The sequence below is a fragment of the Carassius auratus genome, chromosome 30 (assembly GCF_003368295.1).
Source record: "Carassius auratus strain Wakin chromosome 30, ASM336829v1, whole genome shotgun sequence".
NCBI lineage: Eukaryota > Metazoa > Chordata > Actinopteri > Cypriniformes > Cyprinidae > Carassius > Carassius auratus.
In genome coordinates, this window is record NC_039272.1 from 21,419,394 (window position 1) to 21,441,655 (window position 22,262).

Sequence of the window (22,262 nt, forward strand, 5' to 3'; positions counted from 1 at the left end):
TCTTCGAATGTGCTGGGCACTTCACCAGAATAAAAGTGATCCATATGACTCATGCACTACATTCCAATTCTCTGATAAGAGATAAATTTAAATATTAGACTGATGCATTATGTATATTTTTGATATATAGTGTGTGTGTGTGTGTGTGTGTGTGTGTGTGTGTGTGTGTGTATATATATATATATACACACAAAATTGACATTTTAAAAATTCAGTTTGTAATATTTAATAATGAGTAGCTGTAAAATTTGTTTTAATATTAAAATGATTTTTATACATGTGTATTATATACTGTAATTTATGATTTTGTGATGCTTAAATTCAGTTATATTCACTTAAATTCACTTGACGGATTTTTAGTGAGTGTTGTATTATTTTTTTTTTTTTATATATATATATTTTAATATTAGTCCATCCCTATTTCTGATAGTTTTGTGAGAAAAACAGACTGAAATGTAGGACATTCTTTGATAAATCTTTCCCTGAAGGTAGATCGAGCCAAATCAGTCTGGTTCATTCACACTTATTTTTGTGAACTGGATAAACTGATTCATTGAAGGCTCATCTCAAAATAATGATTCACGTACCTGTTCTGTTTCTTTCTAGTAGTGCTGAATTTGCACACTTTACTTGAGACACATATTCATGAGCCATATTATTATCAGTGCTTCCACATTCTTATGAACAACTCTTTTTCATTAAATGCCGTTGGGGCTTATAGATCTTATATGAAACTTGATTATTGTTCCAGCATTTCATTGTAAAATAATGGTGAGGAAATCTGTCTGTGTGGTTGTCTTTCACTACAGGGTAATTTTTTTTACTTCACCTGTGAGAAAATGCTATTGAACCAGCAGCCAAACCTTTTGTATAGGCCACCCACTCTGCTATCCCAATTAGCATATGTTTTTTTAATACCTTTGTCACTTCTTTTTCTCCCTTTCTCTTCTCCCACCCGCCCAATCACTGGGCTTCCATTCAATGTGTGAGGGAGGCTTTAATAATACAGCCGTGTTGCTGGGTCACCACACTTTTCTTCACATGACTTGTCATATGCCCATAAACTCAAGACATTTTTTTTAAAACCCTTCAACAGACGTTAAAATGTCTGAATGTCATTGTGAACTATAACAAAATAACCATGTGACAACTGCAAACAAATGGTGAAATGACATTTAACCAAATGGTGTCAATATACTTTTTAAATATTAGAACCATTAAATTTTTTTTTATATGAAAAATTGATTAAAAAAACAAAACAATTAATCACTTTTATAATCCCATTCAGTGTTTCTTTTGTCCTTTAATATAATATCCTTTTATTCCTTATAAATTTAATTATACATTTTTGAATGAATTTTTTTTTAAATAATAAAATGGATATAGTTATACCCATTTTTATTTATTTCTGTAATATATTCAACTGTTCAGAAGTTGTCAGTTGTTTTGTTTTGTTTTTTTCTGTGATGGGAAAGCTGGATTTTCAGCAGCCATTATTCCAGTCTTCAGTGTCACATGATTTTTCAGAAATCTTTCTAATATTCTGATTTGGTGCTAATGCAATATTTATTTTAATTATATATTTTCACTTTTGTGGAAAACATGAAAAAACATTTTTTGCAGATTTTTTGATTAAAAGAAATGTAAAAAGAACATCTTTTTTATATTTTTTTAACATTGTAAATGTCTTTATGGTCTCTTTTAATGCATCATTTCTGAATAAAAATATTATTTAAAGAAAGAAAAATGTTTTGGTGGACTGTCTATTCTCTTGTCTCTGACCTTTCTTTCGATTTCATTATAAATTAATTTCTCCTTGTCGGACACTTTCATGATAACTGAGCTGTGTTTCTGTCAAGATGATTGAGACCTGAACTTTGTGCTGCGTCCCTGATTTCCTCTTTATCTTTGACACTCAAGCAGTCAGCCAGAACATTAGCATCTACATCTGCTTGACCTTGAGAATATTTACTGGGATCTTGCACAAATATTCATCTGATTCCCTTTTGCTGTCTTCAGGGGGATGGCAAGCGAGCCATGATCATCACTGGACCCAACATGGGTGGCAAGAGCTCTTACATCCGACAGGTTGCTCTAGTGACAATCATGGCACAGCTGGGATCCTTTGTTCCTGCCAGAGAGGCATCGGTGGGCATTATAGACGCCATATATGTCAGGTATCTTCCACTTGCTAAACACCACTTTCTTCTTAGTGGCCTGTAAACAATAGCTGAGAGAAGATTATTGTAGTTGTAAAAGGCCTCACTATGAGCATAATGCTTATCATTTCCTGTGGTTGTCACAAAATGCATCTGAGATCTTTTAATTGCATATTATCTATGAAAATAAATTTCCAGACCTTTTATTCTCTACACTGTCCTTATTTCCCATTTTCTGTCCTAAAGAATAAAGATCGCTTTCATAGGAGATTTATCACCGCCTCACCCGATCTGCCATAATGCAGTATTAACAGAGATATGTAGATGGGTCATTCTCCAAAGGAACAGAAGCTTTGGAAACCATCGGTCGTCTTAAACCTGTAGAAAAATCAGCTCTTATTGAGATATTGTTTCTTTTGTTTTCTGGCCATTAGAGAGGAAGTTATGTATGACAGCACAAAGCTGAACTTTAGTGACCATGACAACACTTCAGGGGCTGAGCAGATTTGAGAGTTTGTGCTTGAATGATCCAGAATTGAACCGAGTGAAATCATGCCCACTAGTCTTTACACAGATCCCCGGTAACCACAGATTACAGAGGCAGGAGTGTGAGTCAAACCTATTCAGACCTTATGCCACATCTTCTGCTTGAAGTGATAATAGATTTTCAGGTGCTTGCCAGGCAATGAACGATGAGAATGAAAACATTGCCGTGTTAAATACATGCTAAAAAAACATAAGTCATAATTCACTTTGCACATTTTGCAATGAAGTCATTACTTTTAGTTAGATTTTGAATTGCAAGCATCCTCTCCCTTTTTAAAATAAAAATGTTATTATGAAAAAAACTAATATTAAATTACAATTTATAAAAAATAGCAAGACTAATGTGTGAAATATGTACTGGTTTTGTTGGATTTAATTTTTAAATATAAATTAATTTGGATTTTTAAAATTTTAATTTTAAAAGCGTAATTTTAAGTTTTAGCAAGTTTTGCAGTTATTATTTTTTTATTTTGCGTTTTGTTTGGCTTGAATCTTCACAGGCATTAAGCAGAACATTTTCTCTTTTGTGTGGGGAAAAATAATAAAATCAAAACAAATGTATTTGCACCTCAAAAGCCAGCTTTATTTGTAAAAGGAATTTGTGAATATTTCATGTGAGTGTAAGGGGAGTGGTAATTTACTATCATCCTGTAATGTGTTCTGAAAACATAAAAAATGGCCTGCCTTTTTCATTTGGTCCTTTTAGGCTTCACTGTCACACAAATGGATTCGGTGGTGTTTCATCTCCCTCATAAATTCAAATGAAATATCTAGATTCTTGTCAAGTTTAAGTAAACCTGTCTTGCTCTTATTTCTTAATAACCTAAGTGAACTTCCAACCCCTCTTTACTTGCTTTAGTCTTTCATTTTGATGTGATTTATTAACATTGTTTACCGTTGTAGGGGTGGTTGATTTCTGCTGACTGTGCCAGTCATTAGGCTGTTAACATCAACAACATGCACAGCGGTTTACTAATTGGACTCAGATGCAAGTAGAAATGCCTGAAATCTATTGCAGATTTGTAAATAATTTAAGACTAGTAATAATGTAGAATTAATTATTTATTTAGGTCTTTTGTAAATGTTCCTAGCTGTTTGCATGCACTTTTATTTCAATGATATACAGCATACAATGACTGAGTGAATTTTTTTTTTTTTTTTTTTTTTTTTTTTACATTTAAAGATTTTAAAGCACCAATGCAAGACCGTTCAGCAGGAAGAGGATCTGATGTGATGTAGAGTGCTGTATACTTTTTTTTTACACCGTCAGTCTAAATCTGTACGTACCGCTAACAGTGAAGTGCTGCCTTGTTAATTAACCCAGTCCTGGCACTATTCACGTCAGAAGATAATTGCCTTCACTCCCCAGAGTTGTGTTGGTTTGTTCCAATTAACAGGTCAAGATCAGGTTTAAACAGCGTTCGGTGGCCTATTCTGCACTCTGGTGAAGCAGACACATTGAATGGTTATCGCATTTGCGTAGTGGGACTGGGGAATACTGGAAAAGAGATAACATCCTAAGCAGGGTCAAAAGCTTTTGCAGCTGTTTTGCTTAGATTTTGACTTTTCGTGTAACAACGGTTTGTGACGCGCTCTAGCTATTGTTTGGTAGCTGACATTAAATATCTTTGAAAAATGCACGTCACGCTAAACTCCATCCAAGATGGTTTTTAAAGGCATCTTTGCAATTCATTGATAAGAATTATTATGCATCCAGCCTTATGGTATTTAAGAGGAATATTATTAGGAATTATTATTTATGCAATATTAAAAAAAAGTGTGAATTTATCACTCTGCCTGAGGTTTGTCAAAATTATCACATTTATTATATATTTTTTTTCCTTTCATGAAAGCATCGTGCGTCAACTATTCAGGCACAGAAGAAGAATGCTTTTTCATCTCATTTGTAGTGACATGCCCATAATAGCTATCTAAACTGCAGAAGTCTGCACAGTCCTGAGCATCTGTGTGAGTCTTCTGTCAAACAGACAGTATTTTGTCTTTTTTTTTCACTGATGGAACACTTTTATTCAATAGCACTTAAGGTTTGGAAGCTCTTTTCCCCCTCTTTGTTTTGGTTGCGATAGAAACAGGAAGTTAAGTACAATTCCAAAAAAAGAAACATAAAGCATTAAATGAAACCCCTTTAAAGTTAAAAAGTTAATAATTTTTAAGAATAAAATATATATTTTCTAAATATATTTCCTTTGGAATATCTAAATCCTTTTTGAGTTTCATAGTACAGTTTATTGTGTTTATTGCTGTTTTCAGTTGGAAATTGCATTTATGGCACCAGACAGATTCACTGCAGAAACACCTGACGTGATCTGTATGGACTGTATCTTCATCTCACATGAGAGCAGTTACATTCTAATTGCGATTACAATTATGGATGCCACAATTATGTCATTGTTCAAAGCGCCAATTAATCGTTCAAAGTCCACTTATGTTATTCTGCGTGTTTAAGATGCGTTTTTTTCTATATAATATCTTAAGGGTTTTCATATTTGTACTTTTATCATTTAAAGAAACCAATCCGATGTTTAGATGACATTTGAGGCTTTATACTATAGAAAAGCACTAAACGTTTCAGTTAGTTAAAAATATGGCATGCAGTTCAAACAGTGGTATAAACATCATTCAATGTAAATTGTGATAAACGTTATTAATAATCACAATTACAATTTCATGGGAATAATCAACAATTATTGTCGTAATCGTGCAGCCCTACAATTACACGAGTGCTGATATGTCACGAATATAACGAGTTTAACGGTGATTTTATACAACCGTTCAATAAATAAATAGTTAATATTCTATTGTATTGTAATATTGCTATATTTTAATCAGCATATTGTCCGTTTTGCTTAATTTTGCAGGGAAAATATTACATTTGAAGCCACTGTAGAACTGTGCGTTTAGTTTCTGAACGAATCCAGGTTTTGAACGAATCCGTTGATTCAATATCCTATTCATAAACTGAGCCTTTTACTTCATTTCTGAATGAATCGAATGAATAAATGAATGAATTATGTTTAAAGACATTTACCACCACCTGCTGGCAGTTTTTGTTTCTTATTTAGAGTATAATTTCATTAAAAAAAGACTGTTGGTAACCAAGCCATTTTCGTCTCTCATTGTATGAACAAAAAATACTGAAATGTTTCTCAAATTATCTTCTTTTATCTTTCATATTTTATGTTAGGCCATTGTATCCTAAAAGTTAACGTGTGCTAAATTTAGTTGAATCATCTTTCTACAGCTACTACATTTGAATCCACTGACAGCCCTAGTAAAAACACATAAAAACACATGGAAATGCTCTGGTTCAAAAACATGAAAATGAAATGCCTGTAGTCAAAATGTTTGTAGGTTAAAATACAAGAAAACATTTAGAGACAAAATCAACAAGAGGATGAAAATGGCATTTTGATAATGTGGTTCACAGCAAAGCAGACTCCATATACCATCTGTGTTCTCTCTCCAGCGTGGCCAAGAGCTGCACTATAAGTCCAGCTAAAGCTTGCCTGTGCAGTTTTATTCAGTTTAAAAGTAGGATAAAGTCCCTTACCAGGATAATGGGAATGATTTTCAGATTAGCTGTTAATAAAGAATAATTCTGCATTCTGGGGATTCTGTAATGGCCAGCACAATAATTACCTCATGTCTTGCTTAATGCTGTTGCAATTGGTCTGAATTAGGGAGGCTTTACATTGTGCTTTTCTACTAACCATTGGAAAAAGAAAAGAAGAAAAATCCAAACATTAACACTGTTTAATACAGCCGTTTAAGAGCAAGAGTCCTGCGGTACAAACATACTCTACATGGTGATTTTTCAACAGCTTCAGCTTTTTTCAGCACTCTCAGCAGCTTTTGAAATAATGAGATGCTTTATTAGGCTAAGCCATGTGATCTTTGTGTGGTGTTCATATTTGATGGTAGTGACCTTTATAGCCTTGAAAAATGTTATCAGCTGTCAACCAGGTATTTTTTTTTGCACTGTACTCAAACACTGCATTGTCACGCCAGTAATGCATTTTAAGAGTATTTGTACTGCTATGAATTGGTCTTATCATTCATAATTGTGCCTCAAGTCTTTGTAATGAGGCTAGCTGCTGTCAATAAAGAACTTCCCAACACTACAGTTACAAAAGCTATTCATAATTTACAACCCTAATGGTTTGGCCAGAGTTAAATGACCAAAATTCAGCTAAAATGAAAATTGTCATCTACTTTCATGTCATTGTAAGCCTGTAACCTGTATGTCCACAAATTGTGCCCAGTGCATCTTACATTTCAATCTACTCCTCACACAAAGCTACCATATAGCTACAGACATATTGGAATATAGTGCTTGAGTCATATGGATGACTTTGGTGCTTTTGTATTTTTGTATTTTTTGTATTTTTTTTTAAGTTTAAAGGCTCCAGTCTCATCCATTGTAATTGTTGGATGGGATTAACTGTCAAATTCTTCCTTTTAAGTTTCTTGTTTGTGTTCCACAGAAGGAGAAAAGTAATGTAAGTTTGGAACAATGTGAGAGAGTGATAAATGTTGACCAAACTAATGCTTGTTCACAGGCTAATTTAATTTGCTCAACTTGTTTTGGTTCTGACAGAATGGGAGCGTCTGACAACATCTCAAGGGGAAGAAGCACCTTTATGGAGGAGCTTGTGGAAGCATCAGATATTTTGGCTCGTGCCACCTGCCGTTCCCTGGTCATCCTGGATGAGCTTGGTCGAGGCACCAGCACTCACGACGGCATCGCCATCGCCTACGCTACCCTAGAGTCCTTCATCAGAGACGTAAGTGAGACTGAAAGACTTTGAGGCCTTGCTTGGCAAATATACCTAAAGAGGAAGGCTGTGATTCTGACATGTTTTCATGCCAGATTACAACATGCCATATAGTCAAGTCACCTTTATTTATATAACGCTTTAAACAAAATACATTGGGTTAAAGCAACTGAACAACATTCATTAACAAAACAGTGTGTCAGTAATGCAAAATGACAGTTATACAGTATTGTTCAAAATAATAGCAGTACAATGTGACTAACCAGAATAATCAAGGTTTTTCGTATATTTTTTATTGCTACGTGGCAAACAAGTTACCAGTAGGTTCAGTAGATTCTCAGAAAACAAATGAGACCCAGCATTCATGATATGCACGCTCTTAAGGCTGTGCAATTGGGCAATTAGTTGAATTAGTTGAAAGGGGTGTGTTCAAAAAAATAGCAGTGTGGCATTCAATCACTGAGGTCATCAATTTTGTGAAGAAACCGGTGTGAATTAGGTGGCCCCTATTTAAGGATGAAGCCAACACTTGTTGAACATGCATTTGAAAGCTGAGGAAAATGGGTCGTTCAAGACATTGTTCAGAAGAACAGCGTACTTTGATTAAAAAGTTGATTAGAGAGGGGAAAACCTATAAAGAGGTGCAAAAAATGATAGGCTGTTCAGCTAAAATGATCTCCAATGCCTTAAAATGGAGAGCAAAACCAGAGAGACGTGGAAGAAAACGGAAGACAACCATCAAAATGGATAGAAGAATAACCAGAATGGCAAAGGCTCAGCCAATGATCACCTCCAGGATGATCAAAGACAGTCTGGAGTTACCTGTAAGTACTGTGACAGTTAGAAGACGTCTGTGTGAAGCTAATCTATTTTCAAGAATCCCCCGCAGAGTCCCTCTGTTAAAAAAAAGGCATGTGCAGAAGAGGTTACAATTTGCCAAAGAACACATCAACTGGCCTAAAGAGAAATGGAGGAACATTTTGTGGACTGATGAGAGTAAAATTGTTCTTTTTGGGTCCAAGGGCCACAGGCAGTTTGTGAGACGACCCCCAAACTCTGAATTCAAGCCACAGTACACAGTGAAGACAGTGAAGCATGGAGGTGCAAGCATCATGATATGGGCATGTTTCTCCTACTATGGTGTTGGGCCTATTTATCGCATACCAGGGATCATGGATCAGTTTGCATATGTTAAAATACTTGAAGAGGTCATGTTGCCCTATGCTGAAGAGGACATGCCCTTGAAATGGTTGTTTCAACAAGACAATGACCCAAAACACACTAGTAAACGGGCAAAGTCTTGGTTCCAAACCAACAAAATTAATGTTATGGAGTGGCCAGCCCAATCTCCAGACCTTAATCCAATTGAGAACTTGTGGGGTGATATCAAAAATGCTGTTTCTGAAGCAAAACCAAGAAATGTGAATGAATTGTGGAATGTTGTTAAAGAATCATGGAGTGGAATAACAGCTGAGAGGTGCCACAAGTTGGTTGACTCCATGCCACACAGATGTCAAGCAGTTTTAAAAAACTGTGGTCATACAACTAAATATTAGTTTAGTGATTCACAGGATTGCTAAATCCCAGAAAAAAAAAATGTTTGTACAAAATAGTTTTGAGTTTGTACAGTCAAAGGTAGACACTGCTATTTTTTTGAACACACCCCTTTCAACTAATTGCCCAATTGCACAGCCTTAATCTTAATCTTATGCCCAAGTGCATATCATGAATGCTGGGTCTTGTTTGTTTTCTGACAATCTACTGAACCTACTGGTAACTTGTTTGCCACGTAGCAATAAAAAATATACTAAAAACCTTGATTATTCTGGTTAGTCACATTGTACTGCTATTATTTTGAACAAAACTGTATATAGTAACACAGTTCATCCAGAATGACTTGTAGTATAATTATTGGAGGGGGATTCTGTGGTTATGTGCCCTGTTTAACAGGTTAAATAGAGGACTGTGTTTCCAGTAATTCTACAGTTCTCAGGTCACTGCTACTTTGGATTGTACCCGGCTCCCAATTCCTTAACCCTAATGTTGCATGGCAAGCCAAGCCAAGCCAACTAATCCACCGATATTTGGCCATTTTGAGAATATCGTCATCAGTGTTATCTCTGCCTTGAGCCAGTTCTAAAATCTGCAGATACCCTCACCAATGTATAGAGCACATTAAGCTTATTTATTTTAATACTTTTTAGAAAAAAAAAATAAAAAAAATAATACATTTTTATTAATTTATTTAGTCTTTACTTATAATCTAACCAGCCACTTTATTAGGAACACCAACTGCTTGTTTTATGGTAATATCTAATCAGCCAATCATATCACAGCAACTCTGTGTATTTAAACATGCAGACATGGTCAAGGTGATATTCTGAAGCTCTAAATTAGATTCAAAATTGGGGAAAAGGGTGATTTAAGTGACTTTGAATGAGGCATGGTTGTTGGTAGCAGACGGGCAGGTCTGAGTGTTTCACAAACAGCTGATCTGCTGGGATTCACACACAACTATCCCTAGGGTTTACAGAAGAAAAAGAGAAAACATCAAGTGAGTGGCAGTTCTGTGGGCGAAAATGCTTTGTTGATGCCAGAGGTCAGAGGTGAATGGCTAGATTGGTTCGAACTGATAGAAAGGCAACAGTAACTCAAATAACCACTTATTACAGCCATGGTATCCAGAAGAGCATCTCTAAACATACAACATGTAGAACCTTGTGTCCTGGCAACCTCTCCTGTCAGCTAAGAACAGGAAACTGATGCTACAGTTTGCATGGGCTCAACAATAGAAGATTAGGAAAAGGTTGCCTGGTGAGATGAGTCTTGATTTTTCTGCTGCCACATTTGAATGGTAGGGTCAGAATTTGGCAGAAACAATATGAAAACATGGATCCATCCTGCCTTCTATTAACAGTTCAGAGTGATGCTTTGGGATTAATGGTGTGAGGAATATTTTCTTGGCATGCTTTGGCTCATTAGTTGCATAGTTTTTAACGCCACAGCCTGTGAGCATTCTTGCTGACATTTTCATCCTTTTATGACCACAGCGTACCCATTTTGTGGTACTTCCAGCAGAATAAAGCACCTTTTCACAAATCTTCTCAAACTGTTTTTTTGAACATGACATTGAGTTAGCTATACTCAAATGGTCTTAAAAACACCATATCTCAATCCAATAAAGCACCTTTGGGATGTGGTGGAAATTTGCATCATGGATGTGCAGCAAAAGGGGGTCCAACTTGATTCTAGAAAGATGTACCTAAAAATGGTCCGTGAGTATATACAGCATATAAATGTAGGAAGGGAGCTTGGTTCCATCCATCAGTTGTCGTTTGGATTTTGAGATTTGGACATTGCATTTATAAATTGAACTATGGAGGGGTGAGTTTAAAATGTAATAAATGATTGGAGAATTGTGTTGAAAGTCAACTTTGGAAAAAAATAATGGGTTAAACTTTAAAATCTTGTGTTTTCTTGTGTTAAGGATCATATTCTTGTCTTCATTTTCTGATTTCTCTTCTCACTCCAAACTAAAGTGCAAAGTTGTGGCTCTTGAGAAGACATTCAATGGAAGGTTTTCAGTTCTGTGGTATTCAAGGGGTAATTAAACGAGCATCTCCAGTGTGCTTTGTTAACTTGCAAATTTGACAGGTAAAGACTAATTAGACTCACAGGAGAATGACCACGTTAGACGTGTTAAAATGAAATTCTGATTGGACAGCTGTGTTTACCATCAGCGGTATATTCCTCTGCTGAAAGAAAAACTCACACGAGTCTCAGACTGGAATCACAAGAGCCAAAATGATGCCTTCGTTCAAAGTGTAAACTTCATTAAAGTTTTCACAGTTTACTAACAGTTCTCTGACATCTGGTAGCATTTGAATGTTTGCCGAGCAGCATGTTGTAGTAGGTGCCATTCTGATAGAGATGAAAAATGTTTTTCTTCCAACTGCAACAGGATCAAAATTCTCTGTAACTGGCTAGCAAGACTTAATGGTTTATACTCCAAAGCAAGGCATCAAGGGATCTGCTAGACTCAAAGGAGCCTAATCACCCCCAGACACATAGAAATAAATAGCTCACACCAGTCTATCCTTTGGGACAGAGTATATCAAGTCTCCCTGTTTGTCTCCTGTGAGACATGCATGTTTGGAGCTGCTTTGTTTAGTTTTTTCGATTTAAAAAATAAATCTTAAAAATGTAACCAGTTTTAGGGGGATTTTGGCAAAAGTTTAAATGTTTTAAACATTGATTTCTCTGTTTGACCATCCTGACCAGTCCGACATGCCAACAGTGACTAAACCAGTGGTGTGAGTTTGGGATGGGAATACAGTATGTGTGTTTGACCAATGGCTGATGGGGAAAGTGCGAGGAAACCTACTTATACACAGTTATACACAGAAAACAACTCAAAGTGAAAAGTAAACCTTTTCAACTACATAATTGTGGGTTTTGTGAGACTAATGGTGCAGAAATTTCACATTTTAGCTTTAAATTAATCAAATATTTGGATGTACTGTTAATACTACATTGGCTTTGTCTTATTTACAGCGTCCTCCGCAGGTATAAATTTAGCAGCAGGTGATCGTCAATGTATGTCACTTCACACCAATGCAAACACTAAATTGCCAAGTGCTGCCAAGTTAAATGAGATGGATGCTGGTAAAACTGGCAATCGTATGCTGTGTGTGGCAAATAAAAAGTGCTAATTAGTTGGTTGTTGGCTTTAGTTGCTCATATTGAAGGTAAACGTCACTTTAGATGCTGTGCTGGTGTTTGGGCTGTCAGAGGGTGGGCTCCACTGGGTATTGCATAATGTTGTGTGTCACTATGGCATTGGCTCAGGTGCAAGATCTATCACTCTTTCTTTTTCTATTTTGCTCTCTTTCTCCCACCACAGGTCTCTTGTACTGATACAGCCTCGGGCTGGAGTTATTTATGTATTGGCACATGGACGGGCTTGTTTGCCACAACTCAGCTGTGATGCGGCATAGCCAAGGCTTTGTTTCTGTTTGTCGTCTTCTCAGATGTTTTTCACATTGTTCTCCTGTTCTTCCATTCCTTTTCTGTCTTACTCAGAGAGATTTTTATTGAAGGGTGCTTGTCCTTACAGCAGTGTGACTGTTTTCTGCCTGTTGAATGGGCAAATAGAAAGTTTCAAAAGTTCAAATGGCAAATTTAGGCATTTTACAGAGTTTATAAATGCTACAAATAAAGTGAAAGTGAGAAAGTGACGTGGCATTCAGCCAAGTATGGTGACCCATACTCCGAATTCGTGCTCTGCATTTAACCCATCCAAAGTGCACACACACACACTGTGAACACACACCCGGAGCAGTGGGCAGGCATTTATGCTGCGGTGCCTGGGGAGCAGTTGGGGGTTCGATGCCTTGCTCAAGGGCACCTCAGTCGTGGTATTGACTTATTGACAACACAAGTAACCTCCAAGAATTTTATAGCAATGCATTAAAATCTATTCTGAACATCTTTTTAACTACATACCAACATCCTAACAAGGTAATAATGAGTTTTATGGGCAAGCACCACTCACATTTTCTTTATACGCTCAGATTTGTGCTGCACAGCTAAAGTTGTGACACTGAGGACTCACAGAAGTTCAAAACAAAAAAGCTTCAGTGTTTGTTCAAGTGTGCGCTTCATGTTGAAAATCCCCCCTTCACACTAGAATAGCTTCTTGTCCATGCCCGTTTGCCTTTACATCGCGTGCATGTGTCCTGGCAGCATCTCGCAGAGAGTGTCTGCACATCGCCATGGCAACAAGGCTCACTTGTTCACCTGCACTGTATTTAAGATTGTAAATATGTTTGCTGTGTAACACCTTTGAATGGTGCGTTGTGAGCAGCCTTGACGCAGAACTTTCTTCTCTGGGCAATAAGTAGTAGAGCAGCGCTGGTTGCCATAGCAAAGCACTTGGAGCACATGCAAGAGGTCGGCAGAGTCTCTCCTCAGCATTTACAAGTTGAGATATCTGAGAATTAAAGAGGCGAGGAGGTGGGCTAAAGATGACGTAATGTCATTCAGAACCTCGCACTAAATCTCAAACAAAGGCTGTTCCTGTAGTTATGCAGTAACTTGACCTTGAAGAACCCTGCTTTTCTCTCAGTGGCTGCCAGTGGCTTCATCTTACTGGACTCTCACCTGATCTGGGATTTTGTCCTTGCTTTTTATTTGACATGACCGTATATTAAACATCAAATGTGTTAAGCTGTGATTGTCACATGACTCTGCAATTGCACTTTCATATGAATAGATATGTTATTTGGCTGAAAAGTCGCACAAGCGGTCTCAGGATTGTATGTTTCAGGAAGGTCACTCCTGGCCTTATAGTCAGTGTAAAGTTTGAGGACCACATTTAAATACGGGAGTGAATCCCCTAAATTATCGTTTCCTGTGTGTACCGAACAGAATCCATGTTAAATGCTGGTGATTTGTAGACTGAAAAGCCTTATGACTGTATGTTTATTCTAGTTTTGAACTAGTTTAAATCACAGAAACATTTGTGTTCGCTGAACCCTTCGCTGAATTCAAGCACTGTTTAGTGCTCATGTGACCGAGACTTTTCAAAGAATAAACGCATCTACTCTAGTAATCTTGTGCTGCGATGTCAATTGAACTTAAAGCTGAGTGCATAAATAGTGTGGTGTGGTTTAAATGAGTTGAACTGTTTCGTCAACCATTTATCAAACTCTTGTTATCGTTTTATTGAGGAAACTTTTATTGCAATAATTATTGTTATTGTTTTATCAGACAGACCTCTTTGGAAGGCTATTTTTTTTTGCAGAGTGCACTCTTGAAGGATGCCATGAGGGCTGCATTAGGTTTGGGCTCCTGCGGGACCCAACACCAATCTCATGGGAGCTGGCGGTTTTACCTTTGCTGCGGGCTGCGGTCAGAACATTTTGCAGGTAGACCTGCAGGGAACGGTGGTGTGTAGTAGAAATGGAGTCAACACAAGAAGTTGAGAAGAAAATAAAAGCTGCTGTTTACTTGACAAAAGCAAACCAAGGCAAGGCATTTGTCACTGAAAAAAATGGGAAAGAGCGCTTTCCTGTCCTCTCAAAATTCACACATTTTATTTTAAGCATTCCCGCATCTAGTTTGCCATCAGCGGGACATTCAGTGTGTATGGGACGGATCTTGGAAGAAAGTCGCACAAGTCTGGGACCGCAGTCAGTCAGCAATATACTTTTCATTCATAGTAATATGGAGTAAGCAAAGCAATAATAATTTGTGAATGTGAAATCTGTGAGATTTTTTTTAAAAGCATTCTATTTTGTTTTACTCATTTCATTTTGTATTTATTTTGTTAAAATTATATCTAGCGTATTTTCAAAGTTCTCTGTATTTATTTATTTAATGGTAAAGTTATTTCCTAGTTAATCGTTTGGTGCTGCGTTTAAAAACTAAGGTGCCACTAGTCGCGGTTTTGTTTTAACGGTTAATGTTTTATAACGTTAATAAAAAAATACCCAGTGTTTAGCATCGGTTACTTCATAGTATTTTAATGCAATCATGTTTAAAATCTGTTATTCTGGATGTTAACTTGAACTAATATTTAGTCCGAGTACCTATTTGTATACATTTTTCAGAAGCTCTAAGATAAAGTACGCGGGTGTGGGCGGGAGTGGAACACATAGGTTTGCGGGAGCAGGTGGGCCTGGTCATACATTCAGCGGGAGCGGGTTTAAGAAAACAGTCCCGCGCAGGGCTCTATTGCCATGTCCCCTTATTACAAGTGGCAATTATTAAGTGTCTTTTGGTGTGCTGTTTGGCCTCCGCACATAGTTATCCAGTTTATGTGGTTAATAAAGTAGATTTTGTTATGTGGTTTATTTCCATTTTAGTTTTTCTAGTGAGATTTGGCAACACTGATAAGGCACAACTCTTTGATATGAATTTTAATACGTCATTAACAACAAGTTGTTCAGTTCCGTATATACTTTGTAGAATTTCTGTAAATGCAGGTTTCGGTTAGAACGACATTGTACATTTAAAGTAAATCACAACTTTGTGATTAAAAAGACTGTATTTGTCACTAAACACCATGTAATTGAGGCACACTTTAATCGATTGTTTTACCTATTGATCAGATGATATATTTTCTTTTTAGTGAGCAGTTTTTGGCCAGAATAATTATAATGGACTGGATTCCATGCTGAAAAGTGTGCCTACATGTTACAGTATCTGTTTTAATTGTAATGTAATTATTCATTTAATCACATTTTCACACAAAGCATGAATATTGGCACAAACAAGACTTTGTGTAGAAGCAATGCACCATGGGTTCACCTTATTTTTTATGCTTCAAGTCTATTCTTTTCTGCATGCAGTAATTACAATTTGCTGACCAATAAAATATAAACATTTAGCTTCAATAATGTTCATCCTGTGCATTCACAGAGTATGCTGGTTGTATTTGATGGTAATGGGCAAGTTAGTAGCCTTGCCTTAAAAAAGTCTCCAAAACCGACTTCTAATAAATATGTTCTAATAAATGTGAACTACTAGTGAGGAAAGCATCACAGAAAAATCGCATGCCTCTTGTTCTGCTTCGGTGCTCAGTCTACATATCTTCTGTGCATCTCATAGTCAGACTTCAGCTCAATGCCTCCCCTGAGTCTGCTAATAACTCAAACACATCAATAAATGGAGAAATTAACTCGTCCCCCCTCTGGAATGAAATGTGTGCATTGGTGAGGTGGTAACTCGATGCACACACAGCCTGCCAGGTTGCTGATAATGTTCATAAATGGCGAGTGAGGGGGTGGTTGCTGTTTGCGTGGTTCGTGCATCTGGCTGAAAGATGTCTCACTCAGTCACGCAGTCATATGGAAGCAGGCTGCTGACTAACCAAATCTATATCGTAGGTCCTTGAATAAATTTGTACCGTTGAGTTTTGATTATAATAGGTGCTGATTTGTAAAGAACTGTCTTGAGTAGTTAGTTCAAATTCCTTCTTATTGTAGCTTTCAAGCTGTGTGGTTATTCAAGCTGTTCTGATTTAGTGATTTATTTACCTTTGAATTATGTGTGAAGTTGGATTATTTTTCTGTGTGTTTCTGCAGGTGAGGTGTATGACATTGTTTGTGACCCACTACCCTCCATTGTGTGAGCTGGAGCACTTGTACCCGCAGCATGTGGGGAACTACCACATGGCTTTCCTGCTGAATGAGCCAGAGAGCACTTCTGATGGTGTGTATGGAATTTTCTACCAATATATATATATATATATATATATATACACACTTCCATTCAAAATCCTGATCTTGCCATTCTTGATAATGAACCATGCATGTTTATTAACTTCATCTTGATATCATCTGTGAAAGCCATTAGTGTTTGGATCAGGGAGTTGATTTTCTTCAGTGCACATAAAGCAGTAGTAGGGAAAGAGCAGTGCATTGTCTTGGAATATGCTGGTTTTGGTAGCCTCTGAGCCAGTTCAGTGCTGTTGTATGTCAGCGGAGTCATTTGGGATTTCATGGATCACTTACTCATCTTTACACTGACCTTATGCTGCTTGAGTGATCAAGGAGTGCAGCACACTTTCTTAGACCTTCTGTTAGTCAGTCCACCTATTGTCTGATCTTTCCAACGCTTGATTATTAATAAAATGGAATCGAACAGAGTACTTAACTCTTAACCACATTTTTTCTTTCTTTTTTTTAAGTGCTTCGTGATTTTTTTTTTTTTTTTTTCAGGAAAACCTTTCATTTGAGTTGTAGAATAACAAATGTCACTTCTACTTGCGTGTTGAATGCCAGATTTAATTGTGCATGCTCTATCCCCCTCTTTTCAATTATTAGAGGTTTTTTTTATCGTTTCATGCCCATTTTATTCCCTGACATGCCTTGATAGTTCACCCAAAAAAGAAAATTTGTCAGCATTTACATACCCTCACGTCTTTTCAAAGTCATTGAACTTCAGTTAATCATTGAAATTCAAATTAAGGTTTTATTTATTTTCTTAATTAGTGTTTTTTTTTTGTTGAAGATTATGGTCTTCAAGATTATGACATAAAAGTGAGTAAATGAAATGATATTTGTTATTTGATATTTGATATTTGTTGCATCTTTTTTTTTTCTTCCAAGTATCAGTTTGATCAAGAAACTGGAGATGGTTGAATCAGTCAGTATGAAATATAAGAAATATTTTCCCTGCTTTGAAATTGATTTGGTAATAATACGTTTTAGATAGGACTGCAAAAGACAAAAACCCTGTGTGGTAATTTCACTTATGACGGTTAGCTTATTTGTTTGTCTCAAGTTTTTTTTAAGGTTCAAAATTAAGCATCCTGCTTAAAGATCGCCCAAGTCTGCTGCTTCTCCTGTGGTAGAAACTATGGCTAGTACTTTGATCGGTGGAAGCTATTTTGCATAAACAAATGACTATGAGATGGAATTTGAAAATTTTTTGTCAAATTGAAGCATCTGTCAACCAATCAGAGTCAGGCCTTCTGGAGTTCTGTGTTATAAAATTAAAATTTCCAGGAAGAAAGAGAATTCAAGAACCTTAAATCCTTGTAACACTGTTACAAGAGTCCAGTAGTGGTTACTTAACAACTAGCTTGTGTGTATGGCAGGAATCCTATTGCGCAAGTAGTCTTTCCTCTTCAGTTTCTCTTTGTGTAGTTCTTCCTTCCGTCATTGAAATTCATGTGTACATCTGATCATCAGAATTCAGCTAGGTTCACTCCCGACCCCCCATTTTGGTGGCAGAATTGCTGAGAAATATTAGAAGAAATGTTCACAAATCATATTCACAAATCAGGTTAATAATAATTGTGTCATTACTCTCACACCATGACACAAGAAATGACTTTATCTGAGTTCTGGAGAAGTGTCTTTATGGAAAAAGTTCTCAGCACAACTCCGTGACCTTCCATTGTCCATCACTGATGAAATATCTTTTCTCAGACAAAAACTTCTTCACAGTTATTATGCCATCACATTGGTATTATTCACAGATTTTACACTTTGGTCATATGCTCTTATACTTCAAGGTAATGCGTTTCATTTTTTGTATGTTAAGATGCTTTCTCTTATTCTAGTATAATGTCTTAAATACTCAATTGATCAGGTTTTAGCATAGTCCTTTAAAGCATTATTTGGCAATATTAGCATAAAACAATACACCTTGTGTATATACAGACTGTTTGCTACTGTATAAATTTAGTATCATAATCATCAGGATGATCATGGATAGATTATTTTCTTTATTATTTAAACTTTTGTTCTTTCACATTGGATCCTCTGATCATTACTTTGTGCTTCCAAAGTGTTTAATAGCTCCGTTGCTCTCGTTACTAGAGGAGGAGGTGCAGCCAGAGTTCATCACGTTTCTCTATCAGCTGACTGAAGGCGCAGCCGCCAGGAGCTATGGGCTAAATGTAGCACGTCTGGCTGAAATCCCAGAGTCCATCCTCAGGACCGCTGCACTCAAATCCAAAGAGCTGGAGGCTCTCGTGAACTGCCGGAGGTACGTGGGCTGATTGGTTACACATGGAAAAAGAACACAGTAGTAATTACTGACTGACACGCAGTTCTGAGGAAAAAATTCAACTGTGAGTTTATGCATTGTAATTGTGACTTTATAACTTTATAACTGAGTTTGTATCTCCCAACTGTGAGAATAAAAGTTCAGCATTGTTAGATAATGGCGAAAACGGGCTTCCATATGTCTTTGATTTGTCTACATTATTTAAAAAAATAGTTCCAGAGGTATTGACACTGTTTAAACTTTTTTGTAATTGTGTGGTATGTGACCTGCTATTACCCCATTCTGTCTTTACAAACAGGAAAATGGTGAGACTGTTATCTGATGCCTGGAGTATCACCAACAAGGAAGCATTGCTGGATTGGAGAAAGTGTAGTCTCTAATAATAGCATGGAGGTTTTTGCCTATAGGATGATGTTTGCAAAAACCGTTAAACAAACAGGAACTGAATATCATGTATTTGAATACATCATGTATTTCATCACCTGTTTTAACGGGAACTCAAAACAATAGATCTTACAACTATGAATGATGTCTTACATAGACACTCTCCAGGTGCTTTGGCCAGAAGCTTTGCTGGTAATATGCTGTATTTGTGACCATAGGAAAAAATAAACTAATGCACATTTCTAAGATTGTTAGTGTAATGCTGTATGTACATTAATTAATCTAAAAATAAAAAATAAAAATCTGTAAATTGTGGTTCATTTCATTAGTTGACCCATAAATGAGAATCATGTCATCATTTACTCACTGATGTATGATTTTCTTTCTTGGTAACCAAACAGTTTTATTTGATGTTGACAAAATGTACGTTCTACAGGAGACTGTAAGTAAAAATCTGGAATGGTAATAGGTGACAGTGTTCATTTATTAGGTGAACTATCACTTTAAGTTTCCTCAGTAATCTCATTGTCCTTAAAATGTGATGTCTGAGGTGAATGATAATGAGTCTTCATAAAAGCTGGAGCAGTCCTGTTGAGACATAAAACCCTCCTTTGTCTTCCTTACTTACATTTGCATTGTTTTGAAGTTTCATTGTAGTTTGAAGAAATTGTGTATTATAGATGCTACACTATCTAAAATACACTGACTGAACTGGATTTTAAATTGTTTGTATTATTTCAGCTTTATATCATCTAATATGCAGTGTATCAGTTGTCGTTACCATCTTAGCCCTTGATATGTCATCCTAACATCATAAAGGTAAGAATAGCAAATAAAATGAAAATGAATTTAATAATTGAATCTTGATAGAGTCTAAGAATGTCACTTGCTTGTGCATATGAAGCGTCCATGTAACAGTGATCCTTCGTCCAGCATTTGTCCCTTTTCTGACACTGAAAATGTACTTGATAAATTGGTGTCATTGAGACACAAGTGCAACATTGTCTAGCGCGTTTACTGTACATAGACAACAATGGAAGAAGAAAAAAACTGTTGCATGTAAAAACGTGTTATGTGTGAATGGCTGCTTAAGCTCTGTTCCCACTAAGGACTGTGATGGTAAATCTAAAATTTGAATTATCATTCCAATCCTATGAGAATATGGAAGTCCACAAAACAGTTATAACTATCGTCAGTTAAACGATATCATTGGGACTACTTTAAGTTTTTTTTCCGAGCTGATGAGCCATAAAAACATTGGCAGCCCGTCAGAATCCATCCGACTTTATAGAACTTGAGCTTTTAAAGTGGCAAATGACTGCAAAGCAGTGTAGGCTTATCATAAACAGAATGGTATTGTGTTGGTGTGGATATAGTTAACAGTAATATAATGAACATTTTAGTTTATTTATAAATCGCGTCCTTGGTGTAAACGAGCCTTTACCCTTGTTTGTGTAGGAGTTTTTATACATTTTTTTATACATTATACATTTTTAATTTCATTGAATACTGTCTAGGCTAATGTGTTGTTTCTAATGCTGTGTGTAATTATTATTTTTTTTGTCCGTATACCTCGATTTGTAAATGATGCATATCAAGAACATTGTAATGTAACATGTACTCAGTGAAAACTGTGGCTTTTCTTTTAAAGCAAATTAATCTAACAGTAAGCACCCAATTGGAACTTAGTTGCTTGCTGTGTGTGTAGCGCACTTCGCCCCGCCTCATTAAAATATATACACAGCCCCGCCTCCTTATTAATACCGACATCCCCCGCCTCCTCATTAAGATCTGCGAGTCTTTGAGCCGCGCTTTCGATCCGCCCACTCATTAAAACTGCGCGCAAGGGAAAGTGGATCTCGGCGCGCCAGAGAGGCGCTGTCTCTTTAAGAGGATGCCAAAGCCGATTACATCTGCTCTCAACCGTGATTCTGTCTCACCGTCTGTCCACTACTGTTGCTTATTTTGCTGTACTGCATGAGCTAAACGCGTGGACACACAGGGTTGTTCGTCGGGGTTGAAACTTTTCTTCAGGTCAGAATGGATTGGGCTCCGAACTCGTTTGGATGAGTCGCTTATGTGCAGTGCGCTTCAGCTCGGCAACTTTCCCGTGCGCATTTCTCCAAACATCCTAGGTGGAAAGTTAAAATCACATGGGATATGGTGACAAACAAGTGAATACACATTAAACCAAGACGGAAAATGCAGAAGAGTGTTCGGTACAATGAGGGACACGCTCTGTATCTCTCCGTTATCGCGCGTAAAGAGGGCACCAAGCGAGGTTATCTCAGCAAGAAGACCACAGAAAACAGTAAATGGCATGAGAAGTTTTTTGCACTTTATCAGAATGTTTTATTTTACTTCGACACCGACCAGAGTGCTCGACCATCAGGGATTTATCTTCTGGAAGGATGCACATGTGAGCGAGTCCCTGCGCTCAAGGTGTCCACTGTTGGCAGAGACGCACTTGATAAGCTGGTGAGTTCAACGCTTCTTCAATGCCAGTTTAATAAAGGCACGAATGATTGAGGATTTGGGAAGAACGAGCATTTATCAGGCTTGAACTTCTCCAGGTAAGGAGGTAAAGGCATAGGGATAAGGTGTCTTAAAAACATGTATTCTTTTTACATAAGCGAATATGTTACCTAAACCCGCCTTTTTAACGTTTCCTTAACTAAAAAGTTCAGTTGCAAGTTGCCAGAATGCACTAAACTGGATTGTGAATCGAAGTCGCTTTCGCGAGATGAGGTAACCATAGCAACAATACGCTGCTTTAGGACTTCACATTAGTGTGGTCATTATGACATCACCATAGATCTAGATGTCACAAAAACGACAGAGTGTTGCGTTTAAA

The 22,262-nt window shown here is 36.9% G+C and overlaps 2 protein-coding genes across 4 annotated transcripts in view; both read left to right on the forward strand.

Annotated features, from left to right (window-relative positions):
- Nucleotides 1–19,723, forward strand: part of msh3 (mutS homolog 3 (E. coli)) — a 47,673-nt gene extending 27,950 nt beyond the window's left edge. For both annotated transcript variants that reach the window (XM_026212124.1, XM_026212123.1), the window contains exons 20-24: nt 2,020–2,177; nt 7,324–7,510; nt 16,591–16,717; nt 18,835–19,003; nt 19,323–19,723. In XM_026212124.1, coding sequence (XP_026067909.1) covers nt 2,020–2,177; nt 7,324–7,510; nt 16,591–16,717; nt 18,835–19,003; nt 19,323–19,404 — 723 coding nt within the window. In that variant the 3' untranslated portion in view covers nt 19,405–19,723. The remainder of the gene's footprint in view (nt 1–2,019; nt 2,178–7,323; nt 7,511–16,590; nt 16,718–18,834; nt 19,004–19,322) is intronic.
- Nucleotides 19,724–21,239: 1,516 nt separating this feature from the next.
- The window catches only part of rasgrf2b (Ras protein-specific guanine nucleotide-releasing factor 2b), a 61,458-nt gene continuing 60,435 nt past the window's right edge, over nt 21,240–22,262 (forward strand). The window contains exon 1 of one of the 2 annotated variants that reach the window (XM_026212121.1): nt 21,240–21,886. In XM_026212121.1, coding sequence (XP_026067906.1) covers nt 21,611–21,886 — 276 coding nt within the window. In that variant the 5' untranslated portion in view covers nt 21,240–21,610. The remainder of the gene's footprint in view (nt 21,887–22,262) is intronic. The other variant, XM_026212122.1, reaches the window with a different exon arrangement.